Consider the following 27,381-nt stretch of genomic DNA (forward strand, 5'->3'; position numbering starts at 1 on the left):
GTCTATCTATCAACAGCCAGACAACTAATCCATGCATTACACGAACTTTCTCCTGTATCTATTTATCTATCTATCTATCTATCTCAGTATTAGTGGTTTGTCCTACCTATCTACTTCTCTATACCTAGACATCTTAATCCCCTCAAGGGTTGCCATAAACAAATCACCTCCACGTCAACCTGTTCTGTTCTCCAACTCACACGCCCCTCTCATATATGCACGCCATCACTCTCTCTCATCCTCAGTCTTCCCCTCCCCCGTCCACCTCACTCACATACACTCTTTTAGTCAGTCTCTCAAACACAACAAACACAAAGGTTTTTCCTAATAAAAACACCCAGCAGCAGAAGAATCCAGTAAATATACGTTATCCGCAGCTGAGGAATTATACAACGATACTGACGCAAGGGAAGACACAGATTGGTAACAAACTTTTGCACGTGACTGTACATCTGGCAGAGTTTGACCCATTCAGTACGATGATGCATATATATATATTTTTTGGCTTTATTTTTAGTGCTTCCATTCCATTGTACTCGCCTTTGGAAAGATATATTGGACCAAAGGAGTTAATGAATGATTCCCCCCCCCCTCGTTCCAAAAAATCTCTCCTCTGGTTGAAGAAAATCGTCTGAGAGCAGAAAAATCTAAAATCTACCCCATCACGGTTTATTTTTGCTACTTCCAAACGATTTAACTCAGCCCTGGAAAAATTTTGAAAGTGGAGGGGTGGATGAAAGCTGGATCTTATATTCGTAAAATTCCACGTTTTTTCTAAGCTGAACACCATCGTCTAAAGGCAACAAAAATAATATCATCGTACTGAAGGACAAAAAAAAGAGCATTTCTATAATACCATATATAAACTTGCCGGTCATGCTTTCAAAGAGATGAGTTGATTATCGTAATTATTTGTAAAGCTTTTTTTTTTAAAGATAACTCTCATTTTTATCATCATCCGTAGTTGCTACTTCCTACAAAAGCTCTATTAAATACTTTCTTAGGTGATGCTTACTGGTTGATAATTTTTACCTACCTATAAGCACAAGATTTCTACATATAATTATTGCCTAATAGAATTTAAAATCTAAAATAATCTCCATAGGGAACAACATGTGATCTAACTGAAAAGACATGTCATCTCGTACATTGAAAATACTTCATAATGCACTGAACCCAGGGACTCCTTCTGACTTTCAATTTTTGCCATTTTCTGATAGTTTTATTCAGCTTAGGACAAACTTTTCGAACTGGAGGGATAAGACATAATTAATAAACCCCTTCAGTACGATGGGCCTTTCCTAAGTTACATAAATATCTTACATAGCAAAACTAAACGTTTAAATACGTCACCCGGGTTCCCGGTGCTAATAAGACCAATGCTTTACCTCTACCGCTATGAGAGCTACAGCAGCATAGCAGAACGCTTAGTCATATACCCTGAATTCTAACGCCTTAAGTAATATATTGCTGAAAAAAAACGAAGACAGTGGAAAAAATACAAGTTTCCACAGCACTGCACAGCTTCCGGGCATAGTTTTTGGCGAGTCAACATTATATATCCAAAAAGTTATACACTCTTCGTAACATATCTTCCTTATCGAATGAACTTGCATATTACACCCATATATCCTATTGTTAATCATAAATTATTGACATAGTTTGCATCAACAAAACACAAGGGATATTAAGGTGTAATATGCAAAAGAAATCACCAAGGAAAACTTTTTACGAAGACTCAAAAGGAGGATATCAACGGGGTAAGGAGCAAAATAAATAATCGTAGAACAAGAGTTTTGAAATCTTCCGAACCACTCCGGCAATGGCTCCAACACTAACTGCAGATTTCCACCACATGCTCCTCTTTCTGGTATTTTTTCTGTCGCCAAAATTTCGGTCCGGTGGAGTTTATTGGATACTGTAAATGGTCAGGAAGGAGTTTTCAGAATTCAACCTTACGTCCCTCTATAGGACACATATTCAGAAGGAGATGAGGCATTTTGGTCGGGGATGTGGGGCTCCTCTGGTGTTGCATATGGAAGAGTTAGAGGTTAATGTAACATCTAAAACATTCCTCTGACCATCTACAACACTAAATCGACCCACACAGACAAAAAAAAAATCTAGGAAACGGAAAAAAAAACTGTGTAGAGAGAACGCTGTGGACTGCAGGACGCCACAGACCAGAAAGACGTGCAGTGCCATAGAAACTTTACCCTGAAATATTTAAGGACTATCAGGAAGTGAAGGCGGGTGAGACTGTGGGTCGTATAGTGGCTTCGGGGATTTTCCTAACACCTCTTCCTTAGCGGTTTATTTTGCGTATTACACCTTCACATTATCTTGTTATAAATCATGGATTGAATCTCGACACAGTTGGCATCTACAGCATGCAACTCTGGAACTGTCTCCCTCTGTCTGTATTTCCTGCTTCCTATGATCTCCAGTCCTTCAAACGCGGTGTGTCCAGGCATCTCGAAATGAACGGATCTTGAATTTGGCTCTTTTTTTTTTGGGGGGGGGAAAGGAATGGTTTGTGGGCTCCTGGCCTTTGGTTCCTTCTTCCTTGCATAAAAAAAAATACAAGATGATACCGGGATGCAATGTCCAGAATAAATCGCTCAGGAAGAGGTGTTGCGAAGCCTGCTAAACCATGTCAAATACGGCCCTGTAACTCACTTGTGGACCTAATGGGCAGACTCACAAACAACCTTATTTATTCTGTGTTGTAACTGGGATCCATTTCCTCGGGAAGGACTATGCTCTCTTCACTTTAACTTGGCCTAAATATTCTTGTTTTTTAAGCTCATTTAACAGCTCAGTGGCAGAGACAATGCTACGGCTCTATATCCTTTCCACTGCACTTCTTCGTGACTACCAATCTACTAATCTTGTTACAATTAAGAATTCTGGGGGAAGAGATGGGAATTTCACGCCAAGTTAGAGTAAAAGGAGTATATGGAGGAAGAATTCAAAATCTTCCCACGTCTAGTTCTTCCTGTGAATACAAATCTAGGAAGAATTCAAAATCTTCCCAAGCCTAGTCCTTCCTGTGAAAACAAATCCAAGTCACGACACAGCGTCAATCCTGTGTTTGCGAGTCCCACCCTTGCCAGAATTTGGGTCACATTCCAAGTGGATCGGGAAACTTCGTAACACCTCTTCCTTGGCGGCTTATTCTGCACATTACACCGCAGAGTCTTGTTACATGTTGATGATGCGACGTATGCACGACACAAACAACATGAAAAAGATAACGGCGCGTCCCCAGGCTCTTACAGCTTTCTGATGCAAATTATGCCGGTTAAAATAAAAAATAACACACAAAAGAATAACAAAATGCAATAAGCAAAATAAACCACTAAGGAAGAGGCGTCACGAATCCTCCCATGCCACCTACAGCACAGACCTAAGTCGTTGTAGTGCATTCCATCTACGCCAACTGACTACGGTATTCCTTCAGTAGGACAACCTCTTTGGTATTTAACTCTTGCCTCCACTACACGGCTTTATTGACCTACAGGAGAAACTTTTAAAACTGGAAATGTATTATCCCTTTAACTTGGAGGAGGAGAGGGGCGCCTTCATGCGGTGGCACTGATATTACCAGGGGGGTTCACCTGCCTGGTTATACAAACGTTCCTCTACTACATCCCTGCCATATGAAAGGAGGATGGTGGGCTGCGGGATTAAAGGCAGCTTCAGCCTGGAGTCCACCGGGGTCACATTTCAGACTAGCCTAGGGTCACACCACTGTCGCACAACGCACGCAATGGTCTAGCAGAAGCAAAAGATTAAATCACAAAACACGCCCTCGTACTGAAGCGCTTAAGCCTTTGATTGAGGATAAATGCACGTTTCTACACTCTGGCATATTTCTGAAAAAAGTTACAATATTGAAAAAAAAAAAAAGTCAGTGCTTTTGAAATTCTCGTGGTATTAATGGACAAAGATATTTAGAAACTGGAAGTCCCTACTGTAATTTTAACATGACTTACTTACTAAACAATTGCTTTTGTATAACTGACCCGATGAAGTTCAGTAAGAATCTTCGGTAAATTTTCAGGACACAACATTCATGGATTTCAGCACTTCTAACAACTGATTACAGAATATGAAGCTTTGACTGATTACGTTTCTATCGCAGATCAGTAACAACCTGTCTAACCCAATTTATGTAAACATGTCTGGGTACAGCGACAAAAATGGCGTCTTCTGTAATGTAAACAAAAATACTCTATGGGGAAGAAATCTGAATTGCGAGAGAATTTTATGGAGAATGAGTGGTGATAAATTTGAGTTGAGAGAAGTTTTCAGAAGAAATAAATGGCAATTGTATGAGATAAAAACTACTATACAGAATCCATGAATGTACTGTATTAAGAATTTTCCGAATTCTCTGTACACACACACACACATACACACACACACACACACACACACACACACACAATCATGGGTTAGATGCACAAACCCAGATCTATTCTCTGGCATAACTTTGATTTATTTTTAACTGGAAAGACAGGGGAAGGAAAGTACTGTGCCTTCCCACGCCTCTCGTTCCTTTTATGAACACAAATATTGGTTAGAAAATGAAGATTATGTTTTCAGCGTGAAGAATAAAGGACTGGACACTGCAAAATCATCCCGTACACCAATAATTCTTTTACTTTAACTTGGTCTAAGCTTTAGTCCTTCTACAACTTATCTTGCATAGCTCAACAGGAGGATAAAACAATACTATGCCTCTACACTCTTTCCAAAGCAGTTCTAGTATTAATCTGTGGCTCTACCTCAGTATCCATGGTGGAAGGATGGTAATTTCAGGCCAAGTTAAAGTAAAAAGAGTATAGTTTCTCCTGTTAAAAAGTTGCGACAGAGAACAGGTCGTAAATCAGTTTGTGAACCACACCGTATGCTGGCAAGCTGTAGGAAAACATGTACACTTGATTATCACTGGAATTTGGCAAACATGAAGTCCAGTAAAAAAGAAAGAATCTGATGATCCTAAAAATGAAGAATAACACTAGTAATCGACTCCTAAGAAATACTTATAAATCCTTCTGAGAATTTGTTAAATAGAGAACACTGAAATGCGTTAACAGGTCTATACTGTTACTCTTTACATATTGATTATTGAGTTAAAATATGTAACGCTCACTGCTGACCTGCGGCCAGATTCAGAAACAAACTTCCGATCAACTCCCCCCCTGTAACTCAGATCTTTAATCCCACGACAAACAAGAGACACTGAAAGCTTACACTCGCTTTCCTTGCCGTTTCTGCTAAAACAAACCTATAACAGCTCTGACAAGTTTCCTCACGTAGGCCAAACCAAGAATTGTGTTTGTGGAGTGATGAGACACTGGAAAACTCGACATTCCCAAGGAAAACTCATCATTCTCATGGAAAACTCGACACTGTCTGAGAGAACTCATTGTTTACATGGAATATTCAACAGCTCTCACGGAAAACTAAACATTCTCAAGGTCAACTCAACATTCACAGGGACAACTCAACATTCACGGGTACAACTCAACATTCACAGGGACAACTCAACATTCACAGGGACAACACAACATTCACAAAGACAACTCAACATTCTCACGGGCAACGCAATGTTCTCTCTGAAAGATCAACATTCTTACCAACAACTCAACATTTTCTCGAAAAAATCAACATCCTCACGGAAAACTTAAGTTTTCACAGAAAACTCAACATTTTCCTTGTCTTTGCTACAAAACATATCTGAGTTATGAAGGGGACTTGAGCGTCCATTTGTCAGTGAATCTCGTCCCTGTAGGATAATATTTGAGCCCCTAAGCGAGCGTAAAAGAACGACATTGTGCTTAAATCACTACGCCTTTGTTTACGTTGACTTGAGGGATGACGTACTGTAATGTAAAGAACTAGTACTCTTGGCACACACCCGATAATACTTAGTCCACAAGCCGAGGTAGGTATTAGCTCTACCTCCAATTCACACACCCAGTTATCTTACTTATTCCAAGAGGTGAGGCAGGAGATTTGGGCTCTACCTCAAGTTTATTAAGAGCCGAGGTATGACAGCTTGACTTATTCTCAAGTTTATTTTGAGGTTTTGGCTCTACCTCAAGCTTTTTTCAAGAGCCGAGGCAAGACATACTGGCTCTACCTTGAGTTCAAACACTCGGTAATATATATGCAAGAGCGGAGGTGAGAGACACTGGCTCTACCTCGAGTTCTGTGTCATGGTAAGACTTGGCACGTCCGTCAAACACATCTTGGCGGCAAAACTCTCTAAGTCATTCACTGGACGAGAGAGAGTATCATTTCTTGCCTTCACAAGTCTCTAGAGGAGTGAGCATACTGACATCCATCAAGCTACACGGTTGACGCTTCATTTTTTTCTTCCTTTCAACGTATTGCATTGGTGAAATTTGAGCATTTGTGGGTTGCCGGAGGACCGAATTATATATCACTGTCACTCGTCGGCTTAGAGAGGTTCGCTTCTGAGTCATGAGAACACCAATAACTTACATGGAACTCAATGGACTTCGGGAATTTCTTATGATTAACACTGCAGGCATATTGTTGTTTATATTTCTGTGGAAGGGGGAGCTGAGGATATTTAGTTTATTAACTTCCATGAAGGGGGTGATTACGATGCTTCTTTTTGCAATGGAATGAGGGAATTTTATGGCTGACAGGGGGAACCATGTCCTTTTAGAGTTTATTTTCTATGGAGGGGGCAGTTACTATGCTGTTCGTTTTCTATGGAAGGGGGATTAGTATGCTTGCTATTTTCTATGGATGGAGGGGTTATTAAGCAATCATTTTCTATGGAATGGGTAATTATTATGCTTAATTTTCGATGGAAGTGGTAGTAATTATGCTGTTGATTTCTTTAGATGGGGAGGTTTTTCTTTTTCAATTTCTGTGGAGGCCTGAGTAATTATGCCTTTTATTTTCTATGGAAGGGGGGAGTTCTTATGATCATTGGGGGAGGCATGACGTTCACGTGGATGTATCTCGTCAAGAGCGGGGTACCGTGTTGCGGCTGTTCCATCCTCTGAGGCTGCGGCTGTCCTATCGCGAGCACACCTGCCCTGTGACCTAACTGTTGATTCTCCTGTTGTTCCCGTTGATATTTTAGGTCCTGTTGTTGTTTCAGGACCCGTTGTTGTTGCTCCTGTTGCTGTTTTAAGACCTGATGGTGTTGAATAAGGTCCTGTTGTTTAGGGTCCTCCTGCGGGCTGATGGTTGTCGCGGTGGCAGTGGCAGTTGTGGTGTCGCTCGAGCCTTCTTCCTTCACTCCTGAAGAGCCAGCACTGGAGACGGACGTGCCATCGGAGTACTACAGCCCCTCAAACACCTTTAGCGACTCCGTGATCACCTCATCCTGCCAAGAGTACATACTGTTAATGTCCAGCCTGAGTTAAATGTAAGACACACACCCTTCCGAATGTGGTATTAATGTGGAAAGGACGACAATTGGGTCCACAGAGATATCTAATCATCATCATCATCATCGTCTTGTTGTTGTGGTAATCCCAGTTTCACCTGGATGTACACCCAGTGGACAGTAAGAACCTGGCCACTTCAGCAGGGCACTCACAGAGACCTTCTGTTGAGGTTATGCTGAAGGACTGTGTTGTGAAAGTGTTGTGCTGTGAGGGGGTGCATCAGTGTGAGGGCATAGTGGGTTATCCATGAGCTGTGTTTTGTGTTGTTAGTGAAGCAGGGATGGATGGTGGCTACATCGTACTCTGGCTGGGTGTACTCCAGTCTGTCCAGGAAGAGTAGTGTCTGTGAGATCACTGTCTGCTGGGAATACTTGAAGGATGCTGCCTGGCTGGAAGTTTGGATGAATTCCCTGGTCCTGTGTGTGGTAAATGCTGGTTGGAGGAGAAGGAATGTTGTTCAGGCGTTCTGTGTGGAGCTGAAAGTTTGTGTGTGTGTGTGTGTGTGTGTGTGTGTGTGTGTGTGTGTGTGTGTGTGTGTGTGTGTGTGTGTGTGTGTGTGTGTGTGTGTGTGTGTGTGTGTGTGTGTGTGTGTGTGTGTGTGTGTGTGTGTGTGTGTGTGTGTGTGTGTGTATCTCCTTTCTGGCTAAGGATTTTTCTCAGAAGCATAACATAATCAGACATAAATGAGTAAAAATATCTTAAGTGACGTTGTAAAATATGAAATACCAAAAAGGCATTAAATAGTACCGTATAATCAGTGACATTAATCAGTATCTATTACGGTAATCATCATCATCATCATTATCCTCCTCCTCCTCATCCTCCTGCTCCTCTCATCATCATCATCATCATCATCATCATCATCATCATCATCATCATCATCATCATCATCATCCTCTTCCTCCTCCTCCTCCTCCTCCTCCTCCTCCTCTTCCTCCTTCTCATCATCATCATCATCCTCTTCCTCCTCCTCCTCCTCCTCCTCCTCCTCCTCCTTCTCATCATCATCATCATCATCATCATCATCATCATCATCACATCATCATCATCATCATCATCATCATCATCACATCATCATCATCATCATCATCATCATCATCACATCATCATCATCATCATCATCATCATCATCATCATCATCATCACATCATCATCACATCATCATCATCATCATCACATCATCATCATCATCATCATCATCATCATCATCATCATCATCATCACATCATCATCATCATCATCATCATCATCATCACATCATCATCATCATCATCATCATCATCATCATCACATCATCATCATCATCATCATCATCATCATCATCACATCATCATCATCATCATCACATCATCATCATCATCATCATCATCATCATCATCATCATCATCATCATCATCATCATCCAGAAACAAGGAAAGACAAAATACAAATGTAGGAAAACTATCAACAGCGTACCCAGTGAAATTGGTAGATGGGCCACACACTCATTCACACATCATGCAAGCCCTTGGAATCCTGGGCTTCAATAATAGTATGTACGTATTTACTCCTGCGCGTTCGACCTGCTGAAGCTCCCTCAAAAGCTCCCTTACCCCTTTCAGCTTAGTTGATGGCCAAGTGTAGTCAGACTGGAGAGAATTTTTCGCTAGTAACCAAGGAGACTCAGTACTAGCTCGCAGCTTAGGTTCAACGAATTTCACACAGCCACGACTTAGGATTCAAGTGACCCAGTTCCGTCAGATGAAAAAATTATAATCCTTCTCCCCTCCTGCCACTACCCCCCATACAGCCTCCTTTTTCTTCTTCATATTTTCTTCCCTTTTCTTATTCTCTCTCTCTCTCTCTCTCTCTCTCTCTCTCTCTCTCTCTCTCTCTCTCTCTCTCTCTCTCTCTCTCTCTCTCTCTTTAATATCTTCTTTCTGCCTCTCTCTCTTTCCCTCCCTGCTCTCATCTTCAACCTCATCCTGCTTCATCTCTCTCTCTCTCTCTCTCTCTCTCTCTCTCTCTCTCTCTCTCTCTCTCTCTCTCTCTCTTATCTTTCTCTCTGTCTTTATCCTCAATTATCTCACTCTTTCTCCTGTTTCTTTATTTTCTTTACTCACTTTCTTTACCCCACTTTTACTTTCCTTTATCACCTTCATTTTCTTTGCTCTCATTATTCATTCTTCTCTCTGCCCTCCTCCTCCTCCCCTCATTTTCCCTCCATCCTCTCTCCTCCTCCCCTCATTTTCCCTCCATCCTCTCTCCTCCTCCCCTCATTTTCCCTCCATCATCACTCCTCCTCCCCTCATTTTCTCTCCATCCTCTCTCCTCCTCCCCTCATTTTCCCTCCATCACCTCTCCTCCTCCCATCATTTTCCCTCCATCACCCCTCCTCCTCCCCTCATTTTCTCTCCATCCTCTCTCCTCCTTCCCTCATTTTCTCTCCATCACCACTCCTCCTCCCCTCATTTTCTCTCCATCATCACTCCTCCTCCCCTCATTTTCTCTCTCCATCACCACTCCTCCTCCCCTCATTTTCCCTCCATCCTCTCTCCTCCTCCCCTCATTTTCCCTCCATCCTCTCTCCTCCTCCCCTCATTTTCTCTCCATCACCACTCCTCCTCCCCTCATTTTCTCTCCATCATCACTCCTCCTCCCCTCATTTTCTCTCCATCACCTCTCCTCCTCCCTTCATTTTCCCTCCATCACCTCTCCTCCTCCCGTCATTTTCTCTCCATCATCACTCCTCCTCCCCTCATTTTCCCTCCATCCTCTCTCCTCCTCCCCTCATTTTCTCTCCATCACCTCTCCTCCTTCCCTCACCCTCCCTCTCCATAACCAGCCAACTCAGCAGATTCGATTCTTTGATAAATTCGCTTTAGCCTTTACCCTGATTTTTTCATTCTATTTTTAGATACATATTCAGGATACGTGGCTGAACTTTAGGCTTATTATTATTATTATTATTATTATCATTATTATTATTACTGCTACTACTACTGCTACTACTACTATTACTACTACTACACCTACCACCACCACCACCATCACTACATTATTATTATTATTATTATTATTATTATTATTATATCCGCGATATTGATAGCGAGAATTAGTTTTGCTCGCCGTGTGTGTGTGTGTGTGTGTGTGTGTGTGTGTGTGTGTGTGTGTGTGTGTGTGTGTGTGTGTGTGTGTGTGTGTGTGTGTGTGTGTGTGTGTGTGTGTGTGTGTGTGACCGGTATTGTCGGTCGTAAAGCCGGTGTTTTTCTGGCCTTGGTGTCAATTGTATGGCTGCGGTCCACACACACACACACACACACACACACACACACACACACACACACAAACATACAACACACACACACACACAAACATACAACACACACACACACACACACACACACACACACACACACACACACACACACACACACACACACCTCTCCTTCCGTAATGCTAAACACTTAACCAGGAATTTACACTGGAATATGATACTAGTCACGAAGAAGTGCCATGGAGAGGATGTAAAACCTTATACGCTGCCTTATTTGACCACTGAACTGTAGATATTAATACAGGAGCTGCGCTAGTCACGAAGAAGTGCTATGGAATGGATAAAGAGTCAGTGTATTTTTTTGCTATGGAAAGACTGTGGGTTCGTAGCGCTGCCATGGACGTGTTGTGTGTGTGTGTGTGTGTGTGTGTGTGTGTGTGTGTGTGTGTGTGTGTGTGTGTGTGTGTGTGTGTGTGTGTGTGTGTGTGTGTGTGTGTGTGTGTGTGTGTGTGTGTGCTGTTTATATCAGGACGAAAATCTCGGCCAAGTTAAAGTGAACAAACTGAATATATATTTATCGTAACTTTCATTACTTGCGACACAGGCGAAAGGTCTATAAGCCGTGCACCTCTCTCTCTCTCTCTCTCTCTCTCTCTCTCTCTCTCTCTCTCTCTCTCTCTCTCTCTCTCACACACACACACACACACACACTACATACACCCTACACATGACAGGGGTTAGGGACGTTCGTCAGGTAAGAGTTACGGACCTCTCTGTGTCTTTGTACAGCGAGAGGATGGAGAATGAGAGACTGACTAGAAGAGTGTATGTGAGTGAGGCGTAGGGAAAGAGGAGGAGGGGAGGACCAAGGATGAGATGGAGTGGAGAGATATATGAGGGAGGAGGGTGTGAGTTGGGGGTATACGAAGAATGAGAGGCTGAAGTGAAGAGCGTATGTGAGTTAGGTGGAGGGGGGCAGGAGGGGGCGACCAAGGATTTCACAGGGATGGAGAGAAGATGCGTGAAAGAGGGTGTATGTGAGTTAGAGGGAGGGAGATAGATATTAAGATAGACTGATAGATAGATACAGAAATACATATATAGATAGATGGAGATTTTAGTGGTGTCAGGGAGCGAATTTAGCAATATATTCAGAGCTCCATTTGGCAGCACTGTAACTCTACACCAGGGAAGCCATATTGGTGAGCTTTGTTGAGACGGAGCTGACTCACTTGTACGCTAGCTCTACTCTCTCTCTCTCTCTCTCTCTCTCTCTCTCTCTCTCTCTCTCTCTCTCTCTCCTTGTCTCCGTATGCCAGCTCTTCTCTCTCTGCTTCCCATTGTTTTTGCGCGCTCACTCTCACTCTCTTCTCTCAAAATGTGTGTGTGTGTGTGTGTGTGTGTGTGTGTGTGTGTGTGTGTGTGTGTGTGTGTGTGTGTGTGTGTGTGTGTGTGTGTGTGTGTGTGTGTGTGTGTGTGTAAATATAGGCATGGGAATACAGCATAAGTGTTCGCGTGAAGATTATCAGCAATGCAATATGAATCGAGATTATGCCGATGATAATAATAATAATAATAATAATAATAATAATAATACAGTGAGGATGAGAAAAAAAAATAGTGTGTGACCTCGGGGATATGAGGCTGAATAGGGAGGCTGCTAGAGATCGAGCCGGGTGGATGAGATGGTCTGACCATGTAGGGAGGATAGAGAGTGAAAGTGGGTGCGATGGGTGAGAGGTGTGAACGATGGGGATAAAGTTGTGAGAGGCAGTCCGAAAAAGCCACGTGAGGCTGCTAGAGATCGAGCCGTGTGGATGAGCTAGTTTGAGGACGTTGAGGGGATAGAGGATGAAAGTGGGTGCGGTGGGTGAGAGGTGTGACCGTGGACGTGAATGTGGCCCAGTTCCGTCACGTGAACACAAATCGATTAGTGACGTAACCTTGTGCATGACGTCACATCCGGTTTAAGACCAGCTCATGACGTCATATCCGGCTTAAGCCCAGCTCGGCGTGAATAGGCCTCGTCAGCGCCCCCGGCCGGGTTAAGCCACTTCACGCTGAGGACGGGTCGCCTTCACGTGGTGGCAACGATAGCATTAGGCGGATCCACTGCCATTTTCATCTAATATTTTTTTTTCACTGTGTCTGTCTGTCTGTCTGTCTCTCTCTCTCTCTCTCTCTCTCTCTCTCTCTCTCTCTCTCTCTCTCTCTCTCTCTCTCTCTCTCTCTCTCCTGCCTCTACTGTAACTTGACAAGGATCCCTAACCCCTTTCAGCTCAGTTGATGGCCAAGTGTACTCAGAGCGGAGAGTATTTTTGACTAGTAACCAAGGAGATCCATTCCTACCTCATTTTATGCACCCACAACTTAATATTACAGGTGTGAGAGTGGCCCAGTTCCGTCAGATGAAAAAAACATTATAGAAGTCGGTCCTAGAGAGAGAGAGAGAGAGAGAGAGAGAGAGAGAGACGCCTTCACGTGGTGGCCCCGATATGAGCGGGTGGTGGAGCTGTTTACATGGGAGAAGATAACAGTACATATCCCACTTCATTATATGCATATCATCATCATCATCATCATCATCATCATCATCATCATCACCATCACCACCACCACCACCACCCTCATCATTATCATCACCATCATCATCATCACCATCACCACCACCACCACCACCCTCATCATAATCATCACCATCATCATCATCACCATCACCACCATCATCACCATCACCACCATCCTCATCATATCCAAACTTTCTTTCCCCAACTAAACATACGGTGAAGTAGGATCCAGAAATAGCGTGTTTATTGAAAAATTAAATGAAAATAAATGATGCCCGCTTCCGAATCACACCCAAGAGTCTGTCTGTAGACGTATTCTGCACGCTGAGAAGTTTATGTTTGTTGCTGAGATAAAATTACTAATGTATTTTAAACTACACATGTCAGGTAAAATCATGTACAGGACAGAGGTAAAAATGATAATAATGTCGCCTCTCAATCCTACCTAATGGTTATGCTGAGAAGAGATTCATGTTCATACGGCTGATTATAATATTAAGGCCGTACAGGATCCCCCCCGTAATGACAAGGGCAAGGGCGAAGCACAGCATCTTAGGTAGAAAATCCTGTTCTTCCTTCCCCGGCGGACAGTATTCCTCGTCGTGGTTCAGGGGAAGGCGAACGTACGGCCGGCGATCGTAGGGGGTCATCAGTCGCACGTACTCGCGCTCGTCGGTCTCTGATTCGGTCATTTCCGTCTCGTAGGTTTCCGTTCGGGTCTCACAATCGAAGGAGACAGTCTTGTTGGCTCGGTAGTTGGCCCGACGTGCCAGATCAGAGGCCGGACCCGCCCGACGCTGCTGTAGATTGACGGTAGTGGGGGTCGTGGGGCGAGGACACCCATGCTGGTCTCTTAAGGGCGGCTGCTGCGACACCAACATGGGTGTGAAGTTCAAGCTGCTGGATTTGAGCAGCACCATGCGTGGATTCCTGGCCCTCTGCTGCTGCTGCTGCTGCTGCTGCTTCTCCACCTCCACACGTACGTTCCTCTTCCCCCACTCCACCTTCTTGCTTCGTTCTCCCACTTCCACATTCCTGATTCTGGTTTCCTCTACTTCCTCTTGACTGTTCTGTCTTCCCCACTGCTCTACTTCCTCCCTCAAGTTCCTCACATCTACTTCTTCCTCCTCTTCCTCGTCCTCCTCCAAGGGTATGGACAACGTTATCTCATCCGTGTTGGTGCTAACGATGCTGCTGGGCCGGGAATCCAAGGTCTCTGTGCTGCTGCTGTTGGTCCGGCTGCTGCTCAGACGAAAGGACCTGGCGGGACTGACTGGCTGTGACACTCGAGAGGGACTTGCCAAGTGTGGCACCCTGGATGGACTCACAGGTGGTGGGGTCCTAGGGGGGCTGTCCCGTGTGGCCCTGGTGTTGGTATTTATGCTGGTGCTGGGGTTGCTGGTGTTCCTGGTGTTTGTGGTGGTGGTATTGGTGAGTGGTTTTAATGCCCCCGTGGGCCTCTGTGTCCTAGGGAGGCTGTCCTGTGCAGCCCTATTGTTGGTGGTGGTGCTGCTACTGGGTTGAGACTTCAGTACCCCTGTGGTGGTGGATCTCAGCGTATTGGCCCGCGTTAGTGCATTGCGTGCCAGGCCGGCCACACTGCCATTGCTGGTGGCGTGAGAAAGTGTTGACAACGAGCCATAAGGACGTGTAATCTCACCCAGGGGAGGATGGCGGCCTGATGTGTGTGTAGGCAGGGACCCATTAGGAACAAGCGGTGCCTTGAAGTGGCGAGGGGCATCAGCTAAGGATGCCTTGATGTGTGTGGGGGCATCATCCAAGGACGTCTTGATGTGTCGGGCGGCATTGTCTACGGGCGCCTTGATGCTGCGAGGAGGGTCATCCTGGGGGCCAAGGTCAGCCTTCAGCGGGTACACGTGCCCGGTGTCTGCCAGGGTCACGTGGTCTGCGGTGCTGAGGTTGACCTTGGCTCCCCGAGGTGGCTTATACGTGACCACCGTGTCGCGGGGCAACACAGCCGCCATCAACATCGCCACGCCGATAGGAACATCATCACACTGCCACCACTGCCGCCGCCACCAGCACAGGCACACACATGGCCACGGGGACGAGATCAGATGAGGCTCGGAGGATGTACACCTTTCATAGGTTCCCCTTCACGAGGCAGCTGTTCTTGTTAAGTATTGGGTGTTTTTCTTGTTAATGTTGGGCGTTTTTCTTTTCTATTTTTCTAAGTTCAGGGTGAATCCTCGTCCTTCTTATATTTACCTCTTAAGCACTGGGTGTTGCCTCGTCTTTTCCCCAAGTTGTTAATATTCCTAACATTTTTCTTTTTAAAATATATGTCTTTTATGTATTTTATATTACGTCCATGAACTCAGAGGATCAAACAGACTGTGGAACTATCTTTACTGGTGGGTGTAGTGCTGAATAGGTGACACGTGCAGCTGTGTGGCACGTAGGAGGACCGATGGATTATGCTTCTGACCAGATTAGGACACAAATAGATCAGCCAGGAATATGGGTCAGCCTTTACTGCGACTATCGAACTAATTTTTTTCTATGGCTGCATCAGTTCACCATCCTTCATTGCAATATTTTCACTTTTTTTGTTCTCTCTCTCAGGGATTTATTTGTTATTTCTTCTGTCAGCTCAATCTCCTTCCTCACTTTTTCTCAATGGTTTTCTCAGCTCAGATTTTTAGTTAACAGTTTGCTCAGTATTTTCCACTTTCATTAATCTTCTATCGTTACTCTAGCTCAGCATCGTTCACTGTTTTTTTCTCCTTATGGTTATGTCAGCTTAGCATCCCTCAGCAATAATTATTTTTCTCTGGTTACCTCTGCATCCTTCACATCACTACTCCTCTTTTGTTGTATCCTCACTCTTATTATTTCTCTCCAGTTAGTTAAGCATCCTTCACTATACTCTTTCTCGTATTCAAAATTTCAATAGCACTTACTATCCATATATCACTTCCTGCATCATAAATCTGACCCTCCACACACCACGAAAGCCACACGAATTGCACTGACGAGCGATGTTCCTTAAATCACCATCATCATCATCATTTCCCACCCCATAGGCCTTTCAGTTACAAATCGGCACTCCTGTTAGTCTCTGCATGTCGGTTTTAATAACATTCACTCACTGATGCGTAAAGAATCCTGTTTTCCCGAATTCACCTCTCAGTCACTACAATGTGTGGACGTCCGTGAAAAATTAAGCAGTTTATGTGATAGGGAAGATGTAGGCTTGTTTAATTAATGGATATAGATTACAGGAACGTTATTGAAGATTGTAATGGCGATGGTTGAAGGATGGAGTCAGGGGCAATTAATTTTCGAATGACTTTTTCCTTTCCTTTTCATCTATTTTTTCAAACTCCTATTTCAATCTTGCATTTTCCTGTTTCTTTCACCGTTTTTTTTGGGTGTCGGCGTTACTTACACTATGCCTTTCTTGCCCAGTTCCGTCGGATGAAGTTCGCTGTGTATAATGAATAGAAAGTGAAGAACAGTGTGAATAATAGAAAACGAACGATGTCCTTGATAATAACGATAAAATGGTGTGTAGTGGAGTGTGTAATAGCGAAGACGGCTGCCTCTCTTGCCCAGTTCCGTCGGGTGAAGTTCGCTGCGTATAACAGAGTGAGGTGGAGTGTGTGGAGCAGAAAATGAACGATATCCGTAGTAGTGAGGATAGAGAGGTACGTAATAGCTGGGATGGCTGCCTCTCTTGCCCAGTTCCGTCGGTGGAGAGCAGTGTGTGTGGCGGAGTGTGTCGTAGCGAGGATGACGCGAGACTGAGGCGCCTCGGACACTCACCTCCCCCCGTCCTTTCAAACTTGCCTTACGCACGATAACTTCCAGCGACGTAAAACTCATCTGACGTTGAATTTAAAACTGCTTACGCTACTTTGCACTCGTAAACCAATCACACTCTTAGCAATATAAATTATAAATATTATCAGCTACGTAAACTCATCTTACGTTGAATCTAAAACTACTTACGCTACTTTGCACTCACAAGCTTATCACACTCTTAACAATATAAATTATAAATATTATCAGCGACGTAAACTCAACTTAGGATGATTTTAAAAGTGCTTACGTTTACTCTGCCTCATAGACCAAATTCTTAACTATAAATTATGAATATTACTGCCTACTTCCATGTTCACTACAGCGGCTGCTTCTACTGTTAAGGGATTTTAGGGTCTTTAGAATATTAAGGTCGATCTATCTTATCTACTGCCAGACGCCTTAATCCCGTAAGGGGTGGCCACAAACAAATCGCCTCCATGTCGCCCTGTCCCCCCCCCCCCACGTAAGGAATTACTAGACAGCATAGAGCACTGAAAGATGAAGGACTGTTACCTGGTGAACGCGTGTGACCTATGTTATATGAAAAACAGAACCGATAATAATAATAATAATAATAATAATAATGGTAGTAGTAGTAGTAGTTGCAGGAGTAGTAGTAGCAGTAGTAGTAGTAGTAGTTGTTGTTGTTGTTGTAGTAGTAGTAGTAGCAGTAGTAGTAGTAGTAGTAGTAGCCCTTCTTACAATCATCCATCTTTCGGGGAACAAGTAGGGGACTGAGGGACGTTTGTATAACAGGGCAGCTCCACCACCCCAGTCATATCAGTGCCACGGCGTGAAGGCGTCCCGTACCAACCAAAGAGGAAAATGGGATAAAACAGATTACAGTTTATCGTACTCTCTCTCTCTCTCTCTCTCTCTCTCTCTCTCTCTCTCTCTCTCTCTCTCTCTCTCTCTCTCTCTCTCCAGCTAATCCACTTACGTCCTATTGGGGTCAGAGGTGAGGGTCGATTGAACACTTATGTGGGTTGAATAGCCGTAACACCTTCTCCGTAGCGACTTATTCTGCACATTTTTACCTCATCATCCCCTAAAATGTTTCCGAATTCCAGGATGATGCGTATGTTGGCAATAGTGATGTGTATGTTGGTGATGTGATGTTATGCTGGTGATAGTGATGTTATGTTGGTGATGTGATGTTATGTTGGTGATAGTGATGTTATGTTGGTGATGTGATGTTATGTTGGTGATAGTGATGTTATGTTGGTGATAGTGATGTTATGTTGGTGATAGTGATGTTATGCTGGTGATGTGATGTTATGTTGGTGATAGTGATGTTATGCTGGTGATAGTGATGTGTATGTTGGTGATAGTGATGTGTATGTTGGCGATAGTGATGTTATGTTGGTGATAGTGATGTGTATGTTGGTGATGGTGATGTTATGTTGGTGATAGTGATGTGTATGTTGGCGATAGTGATGTTATGTTGGTGATAGTGATGTTATGTTGGTGATAGTGATGTTATGTTGGTGATGTGATGTTATGTTGATGATAGTGATGTTATGCTGGTGATGTGATGTTATGCTGGTGATAGTGATGTTATGTTGGTGATAGTGATGTTATGCTGGTGATGTGATGTTATGCTGGTGATAGTGATGTTATGCTGGTGATGTGATGTTATGCTGGTGATAGTGATGTTATGCTGGTGATGTGATGTTATGTTGGTGATGTGATGTTATGCTGGTGATAGTGATGTTATGTTGGTGATAGTGATGTTATGCTGGTGATAGTGATGTTATGTTGATGATAGTGATGTTATGCTGGTGATGTGATGTTATGTTGGTGATAGTGATGTTATGCTGGTGATAGTGATGTTATGCTGGTGATAGTGACGTTATGTTGGTGATAGTGATGTTATGTTGGTGATAGTGATGTTATGTTGGTGATAGTGATGTTATGTTGGCGATAGTGATGTTATGTTGGTGATAGTGATGTTATGTTGGTGATGTGATGTTATGCTGGTGATGTGATGTTATGTTGGTGATAGTGATGTTATGTTGGTGATAGTGATGTTATGTTGGTGATAGTGATGTGTATGTTGGTGATAGTGATGTGTATGTTGGTGATAGTGATGTTATGTTGGTGATAGTGATGTTATGTTGGTGATAGTGATGTTATGCTGGTGATGTGATGTTATGTTGGTGATAGTGATGTTATGTTGGTGATGTGATGTTATGTTGGTGATGTGATGTTATGCTGGTGATAGTGATGTTATGCTGGTGACAGGAAATAGTATTAAGAGAATTATTTATTTTAGTGCATACCTTCCTTATTTTAGATGTGTATTGGGCATAATTGTTTCTCTTCTGTCTTTCCTTTAAAATTTTCCTTGCTAAACGCTCCTAATAGTTATACAATGTTTTTCTACCTTTTTCCTGCCTTGTCGGAGGGTGTGGTGGGTGGGGGAGAGCCTTCCTTTTCTTTCTGGTCTTTTCTCCTACACGTTGCTTAGATCTTAGCAGAATTAGTCTCTCTCTCTCTCTCTCTCTCTCTCTCTCTCTCTCTCTCTCTCTCTCTCTCTCTCGTCGTAAGTGGTATACAAGAGAGATTTAGACATTACACATGAGAATATAACGATCTGACGTGCAAAACAAATCGCTAAGGAACAGGGGTTAAGAAATCTACCACTCAACCTATAACAAGGATCACAACGAGAGACTGACTAGGAGAGTGTGTGTGAGCAAGGTGCAGGGAAAGGGGAAGGAGAGACCGATGACGAGATAGAGGGATAGAGTGGAGAGGTATATGAGTGAGAGTGGTGTGACCTGCAGGAAGGGCAGCCTGATGGCAAACGACAGGGCGACATGGAGGCGATTTGTTTGTGGCCACCCCTTATAAGATGAGGGCGTCTGACGATAGATAGAATAACAGACAGATAGGCTTGACAGTTTACTTGACCGATGGGTAGATAGATAGATAGACAGATAGATAGGTAGATTTTTTTTTTTTATGTGCCCGACTCTAGGCATAAGCTTCACAGCCTACTCTCAAGGCCCAGCAGTCCTTCTACATAGCATACACCTCTACATGTCACCACTTCGGCGCTAACATCCACCGTCCATACTGAATACATGCTAGGGCTGTCTCATACAGGACTGGTGTATTGGTATTAGCGGGGGTATTTTTATGGCACTAACACCCACCGTCCATACTGAATACATGCTAGGGCTGTCTCATACAGGACTGATGTACTGGTATTAGCGGGGGTATTTTTACGACATGTCGGCGGGTCTTCTGGTAGATCAGTAAAGCCTGATTTTATGAAATTCAAATCCTTAAACTGTTCCCTGCCCCAGCGGGGATTTGAACCTGGGTCCGGTACGACTGCAGGCCACCTCCCTACCGATTGAGCCACGCTTCCCCCAAGATACAGATGAGTTGTTATATACGAGAACTGTGCTCGTGTATGTTATTCCGGCTGACGATAAACTGTTTAATCAACACGAGGTGGCAGTGGTGGTGGTGGTGGTGGTGGTGGTGGTAGTGGTGGTGGTGGTGGTGGTAGTGGTGGTGGTGGTAGTGGTGGTGGTGGTGGTGGTGGTAGTGGTGGTGGTGGTGGTGGAGGTGGTGGTGGTGGTGGAGGTGGAGGTGGTGGTGGTGGAGGTTGGTGGTGGTGGTGGAGGTTGGTGGTGGAGGTGGAGGTGGTGGTGGTGGTGGTGGTGGTGGTGGTGGTGGTGATGGTGGTGGTGGTGGTGGTGGAGGTGGAGGTGGTGTTGGTGGTGGTGATGATCATGATGATGAACCACAGTCTGCTTTCACCTAACAAAGATCACTAACCCCTTTATCACAGCAGACAGCCATGCGTAGCCAAAGTGGAGGGCTGATTTGACTAGTAACCAAGGAGACTCCACCCCCTTCACTAAGACCCAACAAAAATAACGCAACGACGACTTAATATTCAAGTTTTGGGAGTGGACCAGTTCCGTCAGATGAAACAAAAAATAAAACTCAGCACCCGTTCGACAACAAATACAAAAAAGTTAGTTTCTATACTTAATATTTCTTCGCATATTTACCCCACGAAATGTTATTCATCTAAGCGTGAAACCTTTGGTGTGTGATGAGCTGAGGCAGGGTCGAGGGAGGGAGGGAGGGAGGGAGGAAGGGAGGAAGAGAGTGAGGGAGGGAGGGAGGAAGAGAAAGACGGAGGGAGAGAGTATGAAAAAGAGGGAGGGAGGGAGTATAAGAGGGAGGGAGGAAGACAAGGAGGGAGGGAGGGGGTTTGAGAAAGAGGGAGGGAGGGAGGGGGTATGAGAAAGAGGGAGGGAGGGAGGAAGAGAAAGAGGGAGGGAGGGAGGAAGAGAAAGAGGGAGGGAGGGAGTATGAGAAAGACGGAGGGAGGGGGTATGAGACAGACGGAGGGAGGGAGGAAGAGAAAGAGGGAGGGAGGGAGTATGAGAAAGAGGGAGGGAGGGAGTGGGTGGGGGTGTGGTCTAGCGAGGGAGGGAGGAAGGAAGGAATAAAGGAAGGAAGGAAGGAAAGAGAGAAAAGTAGGAATAAGTAAGGAAGGATGGAAGAGAGAAAGGAAAGAAGGAGGGATGGAAGGAGAGAAGGAAAGGTGAGAGAGAGTGGGTCAGTGTGAGTTACAAGAACAATTAGTACTTCAAAATGTCTTACGATCCTTATCAAAATGGTAGGATGAATGAAGCTGCCCGGAGGAGGAAATGGGTTGGTGGATGAATAAGAGTGAATAAATGAATGAAGGAAGGAATGAAGGAAGGAAGGAAGGAAGGGAGGAAGGAAGGAAGGAGTGAGTGAGTGAGTGAGTGAGTATTGAAGGGGGTAATTACAACAGGGTAAGGGGTAATACTCGCTTACTTTTATTGTCTCTTGTAATTTGTGAAGATAATTACTACACAACGAGCAAGGGGACTCTCTCTCTCTCTCTCTCTCTCTCTCTCTCTCTCTCTCTCTCTCTATCTATCTATCTATCTATCTATCTATCTCTCCGTTATACTGTAGTTTCGATACTCCTGGTACAGACAGCTTCCGTAACGACCACATAAACATCACACACACACACACACACACACACACACACACACACCAAGTTTTCAATATTAATATCCTCTGGTTTTTCCTTCCACGTTAATTAAACCATATTTGTTCTCTCTCTCTCTCTCTCTCTCTCTCTCTCTCTCTCTCTCTCTCTCTCTCTCTCTCTCTCTCTCTCTCTCTCTCTCTCCTTGTCTTTCGTTCTTCCTTCCTCCTCTTCGTCTTTCAGTCTTCATTTTCCTCCTCTTCCTCCAGCCTCTTCTTCCTCTTCCTCTTCCTCTTTTCCCTCCTCTTCCTACCTCCCTACCTCTCTTCCTCTCCTCCCTCTGTCTTCCTCCTCTTACCCCTACCTCTTCTTCCTCTTCCTCTTCTTACCTCCCAATTTCCTCTCCTCCTCCTCTTCTCACTCCCTTCCTAACCACCCTCTTCATCTTCTCTCAACACGCACTCAATTGACAGTTATGTGAATCAAGGTGTGTGTGTGTGTGTGTGTGTGTGTGTGTGTGTGTGTGTGTGTGTGTGTGTGTGTGTGTGTGTGTGTGTGTATTGTAGCGATCGGCTTGCATATGCCGGGCAGCAAGGGTTGTAGTAGTAGTAGTAGTAGTTGTTGTGATGATGGTAGTTGTAGTAGTAGTAGTAGAATCAGGCCGATATGACTGTAAACCCGGTAGACTGCAGGCCAAAACTGTCCTTCCTTCATAGTTCACTCTCCAGTTTTTCTACATGTCCTATTCCCTTTACACCTGCCAGCATTCTCTCTCTCTCTCTCTCTCTCTCTCTCTCTCTCTCTCTCTCTCTCTCTCTCTCTCTCTGATTTCAATTCTTTCCTTGCCATATTAATTAAATTTTTCTCTCCTGAATGTTGGTTGTATCTCTCTCTCTCTCTCTCTCTCTCTCTCTCTCTCTCTCTCTCTCTCTCTCTCTCTCTCTATCAATCTATCTATCTATCTATCTATCTGTACAGCACACACGTCCATGTATATAAAATATGTATGTGGATGATACACACACACACACACACACACACACACACACACATATCGTTTCGTTCCGATATTAAAACACGTTACGAAACGAAACGAAACGCGCGCGTGTGTGTGTGTGTGTGTGTGTGTGTGTGTGTGTGTGTGTGTGTGTGTGTGTGTGTGTGTGTGTTTGGTCTACAGGTCAGGTGTAGAGGAGGTCACGCCCTTACTTTTTCTAAGGCTTCCTAAGTGGATTATCTATCTATCTTCACCCTAATATTGCCCACGCTTATATAACTTACATCTATCGTCATCACCATCATCATCATCATCATCATCATCTTCATCATCATCATCATCATCATCATCACCAACATCATCACCATCATCATCGTCATCATCATCATCATCATCATCTTTATCAGCATTATCATCACAACTATCATCATCATCATCATCATCATCATCTTTATCAGAATTATCATCACAACTATCATCATCATCATCATCATCATCATCATCATCATCTTTATCAGAATTATCATCATCATCATCATCATCATCATCATCTTTTTCAGTATATCATCATCATCATCATCATCATCACCAACACCATCATCATCACCAACACCATCATCATCATCATCATCATCATCACCATCATCATCATCACCAACATCATCACCATCATCATCGTCATCATCTTCATCACCATCATCATCATCATCATCATCTTTATCAGAATTATCATCATCATCATCATCATAATCATCTTTATCATAATTATCATCATCGTCATCATCATCATCATCATCTTTTTCAGCATATCATCATCATCATCATCATCATCATCATCATCTTTTTCAGTATCATCATCATTTTTTTTCTCACTCTAATCATAAGAAATCTTTCATTTCCTCTAATCATGAATACTTATTATTATTATTATTATTATTATTATTATTATTATTACTTCAGGTTCATTTTAAACCTGAGCCAAGTGAACTGTAGGCTTAAGCTGCCCCTCTAGGCCTGAGAGAGAGAGAGAGAGAGAGAGAGAGAGAGAGAGAGAGAGAGAGAGAGAGAGAGAGGCCATTTCTCTACAAAACAGAATATCGAAGGCACTGGTGAAAATATAACACTACAGAAAACGTACATGTATTACAGAAAACGAGGACACATTTCCGTCGACTTCCAGGAAACATCTAATTTCTAAGGGTACCGGTGTATCTCTAGAACTCCTTAACACCTTTACCTTGGCGATTTATTCTACATATTTCACCTCGTTTTGTAGGCCGCATATATTGTTTTAATGTCAACCCAGTTCGCACAGTTCAGCTTGGTTAACATTCTAGAGTTACCCTGCCCGTGAGAGGGTTAATGATGATAGTATACACACTCAGGCGTCAACTGGAACACTACTAGAGTTGTTTCCACCATTAGAGGGTTGAACTGTTAAAAAATAGTACCCTTTACCCTAATAAGAAGCATTTTTGCAAACTGCACTGCAAATTCCCCCACACAGCTTATAACCGTTACTAGAGTTTGTCCCACCATGTGAGGGCTAGATTGTGAACATGAAACAAACGCATTCTTCCCGTCAAAAATATCTTGTTCGCTAAGGTATAAGTTCCCTACAATCCAAATGTGAAGAGAATTCGCAACACTCTACGGAATTGAGTCACCGCGTTTCGCAAAGAGCCAATGCATATTAAACTAGAGAGGCACCAGAGCGCATACCTCCGCCACTACCACTGCCAATACAAAGGATCCGAAACCGTGGATATAGGCTCCAGATCCAGACCATGATCCGCCAATAGTTTAATCAATTCTACCTTGGTCCATGGTCCACCTTTCCACAAAATTTCATTAAAATTCATTGAGAACTTTTGAAGATATTGTGCGGGACACTCCGGGTCAGGGGCAGGATCCGCCGCAATATTTAATCAGTTCTTCCTTGGCCCATGGTCCACCCCTCCACAAAATATCATCAAAATCCATTCATAACTTTCTGAGTAACGTTGCTAACAGACAGACAGACAAACACAAACAAACAAAATCAAACGCTGGCAAAAACATACCTTCTTGGCGCAGGTAATAATAATAATGAGAAACGTTTCTGTACACGACACAGCGCAGTTTCTCCGATGCCTTAAACGTTTTCTAAACGTTTCCGAGAGAGAGAGAGAGTGGGTTATTGATTTTCAGGTTTGGTACGGTACACTCTGCTGTTATACAAGAGGTGTGGGAGAGGGCCGCCTTCACGTGGTGGCACTGGTATGACCGGCCGGCTCCTCTGCCTAGCCATACAAACGTCCCTCAACTCCCTCCCTATCCCCAAAAAGGATGATGGTGGACTGCAAGGGAGCGGCAACGTAATATTCAATAAACCTTGGATGAGGTAGAATTGCGTCTCCTTGGTTACTAGTCAAATCAATCCTCCAATCTGGTTACACCTGGCCATCAACTGAGCTGAAAGGGGTTGAGCATCTTTGTCAAGTTAAAAGCAGTATAAAGGAGAGAGAGAGAGAGACAGACAGACAGACAGACAGACAGAGAGAGAGAGAGAGAGAGAATCAATATCCTTTCAGTTATATAGTAATTAATAAACGTAATTAGTGGAAAGCGAGGGTAAGCATTCTTTCTCTCTCTCTCTCTCTCTCTCTCTCTCTCTCTCTCTCTCTCTCTCTCTCTCTCTACGTACTGGTCATTCGTAGAAACCCCCCCCCACTCCATCTATCTGTCTTAACCCCCACTCTATCTATCTATCTATCTATCACAGTCCTCCTCTTCCCTAGCCTTCATCATAACCTCTTTCCTTCTTCCTCAACCTTCCTCCTTTCCCCTCCCCCCTCCCCCTCTTCCTCTCCCTCCTCCTTCCCTCCCTTCTCCGTTCCCTCTTCCTTCCCACCTTCCTCCCTCTTCTCTCCTTCTCCCCTCCCTCTCCCGTCTTCCTTCCCTCCCCCACCTTTTCCTTCATCCTCTTCCTCTCCTCCCCCCCTCCCTCCCTCCTCCTCCTTCCCCTTTCCTCCCCTCTCCTCTTCCATATTTCTTCCCTCTCACCTTTACCTCCTACGGCTTCATCTCCACCTTATGACAGCCTGAGAGAGAGAGAGAGAGAGAGAGAGAGAGAGAAGAGAGAGAGAGAGACTAATAAGCAGATAGATAGATAGACAGATGGATATACAGTACACAGATAGATAGATAGACAGATGGATATACAGTACACAGATAGATAGATAGACAGATAGATAGATAGGTAGGTTAGTGGATGAGAGAAACAGACATTCAGATAGACATATACTCGGAGAGACAGACAGACAGACAAAGAAAAACTGACTGACAAACACGTAGAGACAGACGGATATAATAGACAGACATATAGATAGATAGATAGATAGACAGACAGACAGACAGATAGAGATAGAAAGACAGACAGACATACAGACAAACAGAGATAGACAGACAGATAGACAGATACAGACAGACAGATAGATAGATAGACAGAAAGACAGACCGATAGGTAGATAGACAGAAAGATAGACAGATACAAATAGAGACTGACAGACACACACACAGACAGATAGATAGACAGACGGATAGATAGACAGAGAGACAGACAGACAGACAGATCAAACGTCGCAGTACCGTCCTAAAGCTACTTCGTGTCATGTGGCTTAATCTTTATATGTGGGTCTCCACTCGCCTAACTACCTATCTCTACTGATCTTTGCTTAGGTGTGTGTGTGTGTGTGTGTGTGTGTGTGTGTGTGTGTGTACCTCCCTCTCTCTCTCTCTCTCTCTCTCTCTCTCTCTCTCCCTTTCTCTCTCTCTTCCCTCAGGACTCCCTACATACACCCATTATTAACGGTGGGGCGAAAAAAAAACAATTAAAAAAAATAATTAATATAAATTGAAAATAAAAAAACCCAAAGTGATTAGCCCATTTTCATCAGACGGAACTGGGTCACTGCCATACCTCAGCTATGAGTTAGGTACGCGTCTCCTTGGTTACGAGTCAAATTAACCCTCTATGACTACCCTGGCAAACAACAGGGCTGAAAGGGGTTAGGTATGAGTCTCCTTGGTTACTAGTCAAATCAAGCCTCCAATCTGACTACACCTGGCCATCAACTGAGCTGAAAGGGGTTAGGTAGGAATGAGTCTCCTTGGTTACTAGTCAAATCAAGCCTCCAATCTGACTACACCTGGCCATCAACTGAGCTGAAAGGGGTTAGGTAGGAATGAGTCTCCTTGGTTACTAGTCAAATCAAGCCTCCAATCTGACTACACCTGGCCATCAACTC

The 27,381-nt window shown here is 43.9% G+C and overlaps 2 protein-coding genes across 2 annotated transcripts in view; both read right to left on the bottom strand.

Annotated features, from left to right (window-relative positions):
• Nucleotides 1-27,381, bottom strand: part of LOC145418336 (A-type potassium channel modulatory protein KCNIP1) — a 210,559-nt gene that overhangs the window by 14,192 nt on the left and 168,986 nt on the right. The window lies entirely within an intron of this gene.
• LOC145418302 (uncharacterized) lies at nucleotides 13,721-15,288 on the bottom strand. Its single transcript, XM_080286743.1, has 4 exons — nucleotides 15,097-15,288; nucleotides 14,727-15,012; nucleotides 14,381-14,507; nucleotides 13,721-14,215 (listed from the first exon to the last, which is right to left on the bottom strand). Exons 1-4 carry the CDS (start codon nucleotides 15,257-15,259, stop codon nucleotides 13,721-13,723), a joined length of 1,071 nt encoding a protein of 356 aa, XP_080142869.1. The 5' UTR covers nucleotides 15,260-15,288.

This window comes from Coenobita brevimanus, chromosome 113 (genome assembly GCF_032717465.1).
Source record: "Coenobita brevimanus isolate Jiangsu-jjx chromosome 113, ASM3271746v2, whole genome shotgun sequence".
In the NCBI taxonomy this organism is placed as follows: domain Eukaryota; kingdom Metazoa; phylum Arthropoda; class Malacostraca; order Decapoda; family Coenobitidae; genus Coenobita; species Coenobita brevimanus.

What these genes read in the sequence shown, in the direction of transcription:
- LOC145418302 (XM_080286743.1), bottom strand. Translation starts at nt 15,259, where the DNA reads ATGTTGATGGCGGCTGTGTTGCCCCGCGACACGGTGGTCACGTATAAG. An exon ending in AGCCTCCCTAGGACACAGAG is followed by an intron (nt 14,508 to 14,726) that starts GCCCACGGGGGC and finishes TCTGAGCAGCAG; the next exon opens with CCGGACCAACAGCAGCAGCA. An exon ending in AAGAGGAGGAAGAAGTAGAT is followed by an intron (nt 14,216 to 14,380) that starts GTGAGGAACTTG and finishes CAGCAGCAGCAG; the next exon opens with CAGCAGCAGAGGGCCAGGAA.